This window comes from Nansenia antarctica (genome assembly GCF_963989245.1).
Source record: "Nansenia antarctica genome assembly, chromosome: 20".
Lineage (NCBI taxonomy): Eukaryota > Metazoa > Chordata > Actinopteri > Argentiniformes > Microstomatidae > Nansenia > Nansenia antarctica.
Window position 1 is genome coordinate 16383202 of NC_137693.1, and position 10605 is coordinate 16393806.

The 10605-nt window shown below is 40.7% G+C and overlaps 1 protein-coding gene across 1 annotated transcript; it reads left to right on the forward strand.

Moving 5' to 3' along the window:
* The first annotated feature begins 3777 nt into the window (after positions 1-3777).
* On the forward strand, positions 3778-6053 carry supt4h1 (SPT4 homolog, DSIF elongation factor subunit). Its single transcript, XM_080549689.1, has 5 exons — positions 3778-3947; positions 4913-5019; positions 5158-5213; positions 5481-5534; positions 5727-6053. The coding sequence occupies exons 1-5, from the start codon at positions 3879-3881 to the stop codon at positions 5792-5794; spliced, it is 354 nt and encodes a 117-aa protein (XP_080405815.1). The 5' UTR covers positions 3778-3878; the 3' UTR covers positions 5795-6053.
* The last annotated feature ends 4552 nt before the right edge of the window (positions 6054-10605 follow it).

The window sequence follows — 10605 nt, forward strand, 5'->3', positions numbered from 1 at the left end:
AGGGGGAAGAAGGGGGAAGAAGAAAAGGGAGGAAAAAGAGAGGAAAAGGGGAGAAAAAGAGGGAAAAGAAAAGGAAGAGAGAGAAATTGAGGCTTCTTTTCCATTATCTACATGTTTAATAGTCTCAATGTATTCTAAACAATTAATGCACAATAAAAAATGTCGCCATTGCCATTTTTGTATGGGGGGGAAGAATGGATCAGAAGGTCACCGGTTCAAATCCCACCAGAAACAAGAAAAATTAAAAATGTCTCCAAAAGTGTTGTTTTGCGTAAATTCTAAATCACTTGAGCCAAAAGTTGCTTTTTGTGACATAACAGAAGTTTATAGACACTAGCTGTTGTTTTATTGATGTTTAAACATCAATAAAAAGAATAATAGTATAATATTATATATTATAATAATAGTACAAATAAACAAGTTAGCCTCTTAAAAGCCCTGAGGTTGAATGAATAACTTTTTATAAAGAGAAGAAGAGAGAGCTACTCAGAATCAGAATCAGAATCAGAATTGCTTTTATTGCACCAATGTACAGGTACACAGAGTAAAATTATTGGGTTCAGGTTCATTCAACATTGGCATTGCAGCAGAATACAAGATCAGTAATAAAATAAAGTATGATATAAAAACAACAAAATCAACAATCAATAAGCAGGATATGAGAACAACAAAATCAACAATCAATAATAGCAGCAATAGTATCAGTAGCATCAATAGCAGCAGAATGCAAATCAACAATAAAAGTAAATGAGTAGGGTGATAAGAGACTACAGCAGTACTACAGCTGCACCAGTCATGCTGCTGTAGAACAGTGGTGTAAAAAGCTGTGCAGATTCCAATGACATGGGATGTAATATCATACAGTATGCAATAATATAGTTCAGATATGATACAGTACAAGTTCAAGTAGTAGTCAGGTGGTGCATAAAATGCTGTGCAGGTAACAGTGAGATGTAATACACTGTCATACACACCGTCTATGTCTCACTGCTACCTGATGTAATACACTGTCATACACACCGTCTATGTCTCACTGCTACCTGCACAGCATGTTATGCACCACCTGACTACTACTTGAACTTGTGCAATATGGTACAGATAAGGAGCAGTACATATGTTTCAGTAGAAGTAGTGTTCAAGTAATCAGGCAGTATGTAGTTAGTTATAATATATATTATTAATGCAGTGGGGTTGGTTTGGGGGAGACAGACGTTTGCCTTCCTACTTCCTCATCTTATCCAACTAGTGCTCCTTAGTCAGAGACTAAACGAGGGACAATGCCAGATGAGGGGCAGGTGGACCTTTGGGACAGCCAGATGAGGGGCAGGTGGAGCAAACAGGGTTGAGAAAACGCCAGGAGGGACAGCAAAGACAAGGGCGGTAGGGGGGGGGGGTAAAAAATGAAAGTGGGGTCAATGGTGTCGTCTTGGAAGTCCTCATCCTCTAGTTCCTCCTTCGTGGCCAGGTCCTCCAGCAGCTGGTCAATATCCTCTGCCTCAGGGTCCATGTCCTGCAGGGTTCTCCCTGTCTGCCTGTACAGGTAGTCCACACCAATCATCTCTCCTGTTGACGAAAGCAATAATCTTGTTAGTATAAACATACACACAAGCACAGATATGTACAGTCAAAATACAATACTCCAGAATTGTTACAGCACTACTGGTTAGATGCTGAACTGCATTTCATTGTCTGGTACTTGTACTCTGCAATGACAATAATGTTGAATCTAATCTAATCTAATCTAATATCTATCCCTTCCCGTCCCCTGACTATAACCATATACAATACACAGTACCGTGAAGGCTATACACTGGGACTGATCTATACCTATGCCTCTATGCCTGAGCTTTAAAGAGCAAATAATTAAGTTTGGATGAGTAGGAAAATATTAATAATAATAATATAATAATAATAGTTAATAATAAGTCATCAATCAAATACCAAAACGACTCAAAGTTAGAGGCTCTACACACAACATACAGTATGACATAGTACAGTATGCGTAATGTAACACTTACAGACTATTTATAGACAATAACCCACTACACATCAGGCACACACAACAAATGTGCCAGTTCAAAATCTTTCCACATTAATATGCACTGTTAATACAATCACATCTCTAATATCCGATCTCGTCAGCACATAAATACATGAAGGCTCGCGCAGCTGAGCTCAATGACAGCCAAGTTATGAATATTTCGCCAGCAAACCAGTGACAACCACATATTTCATCATGAGATATTAGTCATTCAACTAATACAAGATAGCTCTGATTTAATAATTCATTATCGTTGTCTTTATGCCCTGTTGCGTTTTCAACAAACGTAGAACTAGCTATCTATCGGCGGGCATCACCGCGTCTGTCTCTCGTCAAAAACGAGAGGTGCAAAGTGTTGCTATGAACTGACAACACCGTATTAATTTATATTAACAATTCCGTTGATGAAAACAATTTATAAAGCCAAGCTCAGTATCTGGACTTACCATAAACGGATGCAGTGAAGCTGAAGGTGACAAAACCGATGGACTGACAGTTCGAAATGTCATGAGTTGTTTGCATATGATGACGTGCACCACCACCAAAGCATTTGGGCAACATGATTGGCCACCACCACTAAAGCATTCTAAAGACATGATTGGCCACCACCACTAAATCATTCTAAAGCATTGATTGGCTGCACTAAAGCAACCGCGCCACCACTCATTTTCGCGGCTCGAGCGAAGAAATTGGTTAATCCAAACCATCTAACATCCAATCTAATCCAATTGGCTAATCCAATTTAGGCAGTTAGCGAATTTTTTTTTTTTTTTAGAAATGCTTATGCAGAAATTCACATATGCTATGATTATTCATTATTGCTTTTTGATTGATATCTCCTATAAATAACTACCTCTTGGGTAACAGGCTACCTGTGTAGGCCTACTGTATCTACAAGTCTATACATATTATTTAATGTATATCTGACATTGTGTGCATGGGAAAATCTAAGCAGTCATTATCATTTGACTGATCTTAATCATCATGTATTGATTGTCATCTGTGTCTGGCACAAATTATATATACACACACACACACACACACACACACACACACACACACACACACACACACACAGCACTTTCCATGCACTGTCTGTCCTGTGTTGTCCTGTTTTTGCCTGTTTTTGCATTTGTATTTGTTTTTGTCCATGTATATGTGAAAAAAGCATAAATGCACCTTCTGTAATGCCAAAACAAATTCCTATATGTGTCAAGCATAATGGCAATAAACGTTATCTGAATCTGAATCTGAATTAAACCTAACCCTAACCCTAAATCTCTCCATTCTATTTATGTGACCAAGCATTGATTCATGAAATAAGTCTGACAAATGAAAGAAGGGATAGCCTACACATGTTTGCACACGTTTTGGTAAAATTACCCCACACATCAATAGACAAAACAATGTTATGAGGGATTCTCAGGGTTGGGTGTGTAATGGCGACCCCGTGTGGCCAACGATAGTATCGCTCTGGCACTGTCAAATACTGTCCACAGCCTGATGTAATCAATGTCTTTCCAACGCCGTTTCTATGCCGACGCTTGCATCTTCTTGGACTTGAATAGCATTCATCTCGATGCAGCCTCACTAGTGAGCTATAGCTTTTATGTTGGCATGACCATTTTAAATTAAAACACCTGCTTAGCATGCTCATTTCACACCAACCACTCGTCGCATAAATGATGACGCGTTATTCTGTCACCGGAAGGAGACACAGCCAGGCCATACTTGCGTTTCAAAACAACGTTCATAGAGCTCAGCACTCATAGATTCTCTTTATACTAGTTTATCTTGATAGAAGATTAGCTTAGTCTGTTTGCCTTAGTCTCATGACATGGCGTTGGAGACTGTTCCCAAGGACCTGCGACACTTGCGTTCGTGTCTCCTGTGCTCTCTGGTGAAGGTAAGGTTACTGAAATAGCCTGAATGTGAGTAGCCAGGCGCTAGCTTTCCTCATCATGCAGAGACGTTCACAGTCAAAGTAGCCTAAGAGCTCCACAAGGAGACAGAAACATTTTAAACCAGTTCATTTAGTTTCATTTAGTTCCATTCAGGCCCTGAACACAGCAAAGACCTAGGTTCTAGGCCCTGGACAATCTAACTTGATGGCAGCTACTAGATTGTAATCAAGTGCAATACTGAAACACAACTGTGAACATTTCAAACCTGCAAACTGCGACACTTTAAATGAATGTGCAATAACACTATGTGCAATATGACAACCCTCGGGTACATAAGGTTCAGAGAATAGGAAATGTTAGGATATTTATAGCATAGCATAGAGTACAGCACAGTGTTTTAATTTGTATAGTATAGTATAGTGGATAGTGTATATAGCCTTTATTTATGTAAACCAGCTCCTTTCCCTTCTTGTTTTTAGTTGTTTTTCCTACACCAGGGGAGCCCCCCCTCCCAAATTTCGTTGTATGGTACCTGTACTATATTAATGACAATAAAGACCATTCATTCATTAGTTTCGTGTTATTCCCTTGATGAGACACAACACCAGCTTGCTCTGTTAGTTCCCATTGAATTGTCCTATGAAGCAAAGGAGCTAGTTCTATATGTGAAACTAGTTCTATATGTGAAACTAGTTCTATATGTGAAACTAGTTCTATATGTGAAACTAGTTCTATATGTGACACTAGTTCTATATGTGAAACTAGTTCTATATGTGAGACTAGTTCTATATGTGAAACTAGTTCTATATGTGACACTAGTTCTATATGTGAGACTAGTTCTATATGTGACACTAGTTCTATATGTGAAACTAGTTGTATATGTGTGAAACTAGTTCTATATGTGAAACTAGTTGGAGCAAATACTGGGTGACCCTGACCAACATCCCATCTTGTCTTGTCCATACAGACTATTGACCAGTTTGAATATGACGGCTGTGACAACTGCGAGTCATTCCTTCAGATGAAGGGGAATCGTGAGATGGTCTATGAGTGTACAAGTTCCTCGTTTGATGGGTAAGTTCTCTGGCCACATGTAGATACTTTGTTAACATGAGATTAGAATAAGTGTAAGCAATGACAGTTTCATGTTTTAGTTGTGCAAAGTGCAAACACGGCCCAGATTTTGCACTGAAGTATTCTGTCTGTTCACAGAGTCGTATCCATGATGAGTCCTGAGGACAGCTGGGTTGCTAAATGGCAAAGAATAAGTACGTTTGTCCTTATCCTTATGGTCTCTTATACACATTGTTTATTGTATCACAGTGCATAGCCATTTGCATTCAACGTATCCCTGACAGACCTAGTCGTCTTCATGTTGTGGATTCACTGGAAGTGCATGCAGGCTAGGCCCTGGGCTATATCTATGACAGACTTACATAGGCAACACAGCTTATGTCATTTTACTTTTGCTCTCAGTATAATGGTTGGAATGGTTGAATTTAGTATTCAGTCAGTCGTATCACTTTCCCTAATAGGTAACTTCAAGCCAGGTGTATACGCTGTGACAGTGACAGGACGACTACCCCCAGGTATGTCCATTAAATTCTCCACATTCAAGACTTGCAGAGGAGGCCTGGAAGTTCTGGTCATTGTTAAACCTGCTTTCATATGGAAAACAAGCTGTGGAGCCCTGGAACAGTGTGGCCCTCTCATGGTGATGTCATTGAGTCACAGTGTATGAACTGCTTTCAACATTGTTCTTCCCCCTTCTCTTCCTGCAGGGGTGGTGAGAGAGCTGAAAAGCAGAGGAGTGATTTACAAATCCAGAGACACGGCGGTGAAGACATGAGCCCGATCTGGTATTCTAAACGGGTGATGATCATCAACACCACCATGTCCAGGAACACACAGCTGGATGTCTGGACTGAGCTGTGGATGTGGAATGTTGCACTTGCACTAATGTTTGAGTGCAGGTCTATCATTTTCATTGTGTGTATTGTGTAATATCTCAGAGCTGTGTTTTTATGTTGGGTAGATGGGCTTTACCCAATGTTTTTTTTTAATTGTTAGATGTGCAACCACATCTAAAACCATAATAAAACCTCTTGACAGGGATGTTTTTTTTTTTACGTGTCTTTGTGTCTTGGGTAACATCAAGTCCTCCAGACCTGAGCTGCTGTGTCAGTTAATACATATATTATATATATATATGTATATGTATATGTATATGTATATAGACCACAAGGTGGTACTGTGTCACTGCAGTTCTGAATATAATTTTTACACGGGCCTATCAGACATATTTATTGATAACTAAGGTATCTGGCTGGCCATTAGGTGGCAGCAACCACAAGCTACTAGAGTGACTTTACCACTGATACACACAGACAAACACTTTATTAGGTACACCTGTCAACAGTCTGAGGTGGTGTAATGGTGTGGGGAATGTTTTCTTGGTACACTTTGGGCCTACGGTTTGGGCTAATACCAATCAATCATTGTTTGAATGCCACAGCCTATTTGAGTATTGTTGCTGACCATGTGCATGCCTTCATGGCCACAATGTACCCATGTTCTAATGGCTGCTCCCAGCATGATAACGCACCATGTCACAAAGCAAAAGTCGTCTCAAACTGGTTTCATGAACATGACAATGAGTTCAGTGTTCTTCAGTGACCTGCCCAGTCACTGGATCTGAATCCAATAGAACACCTTTGGGATGTGGTAGAACGGGAGATTCACAGCTTGAAAGTGTGTCTGAAAAATCTGCAGGAATTGCTTGATGCAATCATGTCATCAAGGATCAGAATGTTCCAGAAAAGGAATATTTCCAGGCCCGACCCAGTATTAGTATAGTGTTCCTAATAAACATCTTCAGTGAGTAGATACAGGTGCAACTCAAAAAATTAGAATATCGTGCAAAAGTTCATTTATTTCAGTAATTCAACTTAAAGGGTTAAACTTAGATATTATATAGACTCATTACATGCAAAGCGAGATATTTAAAGCCTTTATGTGTTATACATTTTATGATTATGGCTTACAGCTTATGAAAACCCCAAATTCAATATCTCAGAAAATTAGAATATTGTGAAAAGGTTCAATATTGTAGGCTCAAGTGTTACACTCTAGTCAGCCAATTAATCCAAAACACCTGCAAAGGGTTCCTGAGCCTTTAAATGGTCTCTCAGTCTGGTTCAGTAGAATTCACAATCATGGGGAAGGCTGCTGACCTGACAGTTGTGCAGAAAACCCTCATCGACACCCTCCACAAGGAGGAAAAGCCTCATTGTCTAATTTTTTGAGTTGCACCTGTATATACGGTTCAACACATGGCTTCTACAATGTTCAACTTTCTCTCCATTGAAAGTTGTTACATTTAGGTTGTTATCAGAATGTAATATTATGGTGGCAGGCTATTCTATTCTTCTGCTAATGTAAGGACGACAACCACCCTGCTCTCAAATAGGCGTACTCAGCTGCTATTTCATTGTTTAAAGAACACTTTAGACGTTTACAGGATATTATCTCTTGGAGGTCGCTGCTTTGTATGTCAGGTAACGTTGGTACTTCAGGTACCTCAAAAGGCTTGTTCAGGAAGTCGCATCATTCAATAGTTTTGTCATTGAGGAGGGGGTCAGGTGCTCAGCGGTACACTTTGTACTATCCAATTACATCCTCATGAAGTCAAACCTCATGAATAGGTCACTTGCATTTAAAATGAAAAGTGTAATATGCTGTATATATATGATCCTTTTCTTTGGAGGTTATCTGCATGGGGAAAGAAATAGTACTGCAGAAGGGCGAGGAGGCAATTTCATGTAGTGTGAAAAACTGGAGGTGTGGCGTAGCACACTAAGGTCGCTGCACGGTCGCTGGTTCGATTCCGGCCATCGACATATCCTGCATGTCATCCCTCCTCTCTCTCTCTCTCACCCATCCTTCCTTCTACTGGCTCTACACCAATAAAACAGAAATGCACAAACAATTCTTAAAAAAAACAAAAACAGGAGTTTTAAGCCTATACCCTATACCATCACAATACAAGCACACCCCCCACACACGACACTATGATGAGCATGCATGAATACCACTCCTTCCTAACATGTACATGACATCTCTACATATATATGGGGAGGGTCAGGAGTGCCTCTAAACTGTCAATTGCTTTGGGGATGGTATGGAAGCTGGAATCACTAGAATGACAAATACCAACAGCATTCAGCATGAAAGATACTAAGCGCTCATAAAATATATTGAGTGTGTCTACCAGCATAATTAATCTCCACACATCTTTATATTTTGCCGCGCTCAGCAGTGTCAAACCACAGGTGTGATAGTAGAGCCTCTCTGTCCCCGTTAGTGCAGAGCGTCGTGCACATCAGAGTGCAGTCTACATGCACAGACCACAGATCACACCTACTCTCTGCTAGCTGAGTCTATCAACACTGTTTCAAATGCATGGCCACGCCAAAGGCTGTGCAGTCAGTATAGGAAGGATATGAATGAACTGAATATACTACATATTCTAGATATCATTATGTAGCAGAACTAAGAAAGGGTCATGCAGATTTGGTTTTTGATTTGGGTTGGGCAGACAAATTACAAAGCGTGTCCTGAGTAGGTCTATAATGCAAACATCGATCGAAACTATGCATTTTAAAAATGATAGGCTAGATACTATACTGTTATGGGATATATTCTATGGCTAACAGCTTGACTGTTCACCTCTTTTCTTCTTGTGTGTGCCTCTTAAATATAACTCTATGTGGATATGATACACAATATCCTTCACATCTCATTGTCTGCCTAAACAATGGTGATTTTCTCTGGGTTTCGTTGCTTTCTTCAGCGGGTGTCATGTGTTGGTGTGATATGGCTTTATATGTGGTAACATCCCATTCAGGTACAACCAGGTGACCACCAGTAGCGGTTTACATGCTGTATCCCAGCAAACAGAGAGTCCAAAAGACGTCCTCAGGGAAGCCGGAATGTGGGTTCAGATGACGTTCTAGGACGTTCAGATGACGTCTTTAGGACGTCTTATGGACTACAGAATTGTCTAAGACGTCCTAAAGACGTCATCTGGACGTCCTAGAAAGACGTCATCTGAACCCACATTCCGGCTTCCCTGAGGACGTCTTTTGGACTCTGTTTACTGGGATGGCTTGACATACATGGCAAACTATTCTTCTGTTTAGTGGCCTTGGGTGGTCCAGTGGTCCAGTGGTCTAGGACTAATGAAATTAACTCCTCTTCATGCTACTGTTTATTACATTCATACCCAATACCATCTTAACTCATTACTGGAGGTATGACTGGCACCATAACATGCAGGAAACCATGCATTTGCTCTAAGGTTAATGAGAACTCATTCATATTTTCAAGGACGTTTGTGAAACACATTGTTATGAGTTATGAAACACACTGTTATGAAACACATTGTTACAATACTCTTTGAAAAACATTCACAAATGGTCAGGGACGGTTGCTAATCAAATGAGCGAGGTAGGTCTGATCACCCGTGAAAATGAGTCAACCCTCCCTGTGGTGAGGGCTTTCAGCCTCTGCTGTGGTGAGGGGAGCAGACGAGGCCTCTGAAAGCCTAGACACCAGTCATCCCCTCAGCCTTCTGACACAACATGTGCATGAAATAATTATATTTATCTTCGATATGTTTTCTCAATTAAAAAAAACAAACTTTTACTGAACTTTTACTGAACTGCACATTTATGAAGTCATTTCATGAAAATGGTGGATTCTCAATAAAAAACGTCAAACTAAAAAAACGAAACTAGCGAACTAGCTATCTGCACCTTTTCTACAGCAAACCCTCTCAACCACAGCGCTGTTAGGAAAGCTAGTGTTGTCAGCTCCCCGCATGTGGTCATGCCAGAACCCCTGCATGCAAAACCATTTGACTCCGCCTATGCAAAGGAGAGCCTTCTCTTACGTCTGCCTTTCACACACGAGACACACAGGCCTGTAAGGCCAGGTTTCATTGGTGGCTGCAATGATTGGGTTTCTCCTTATTTGGACATGTCTGTTTTTCTACCAGTATTGGAATATATCAATTCAATAAGTGGATGGTGAGAAAGTGTAGGCCTCACTGGTTGATTTAGCTGAGGTTGAGACTTCTGGGTGACCTATGAAGCTTATCTTACAGCAATAGACATTACAACAGCACACACGCACACACACGCACGCACACGCACACGCACACACACACACACACACACACACACACACACACACACACACACACACACACACACACACACACACAGTTGCTCGTGACTCTGTTTCATAAGGGCTGATGAAACTTCCTCTCTAGCAGTCCTGAGAGCCGCTACAGAAGTGAGAGCAGCAGAGTCCTGCAGCAGGAGGTTGTTCTGGTGAACTCCTCCAGAAATAGAGGATGGAGGAAACATTTAAACTTTTAAACCCCATAAACGGCTTCACCGTGTTGTCTTGACCTATGTTCAATTTACAGTTCAAAGGGGTCATTTCAAAAGCATAAAACACTACTTCTCTTGAATTCACTTGTAAAGGTGAACAGAGCTCATGGTTGTGGCGCCCCCCCCGCACTGCTGGAGAAGGTTGGAGATGAAGTCCCCAACCTGGGTGTCATTCTGGATTCCACTCTCTCTTTCCAGTCAC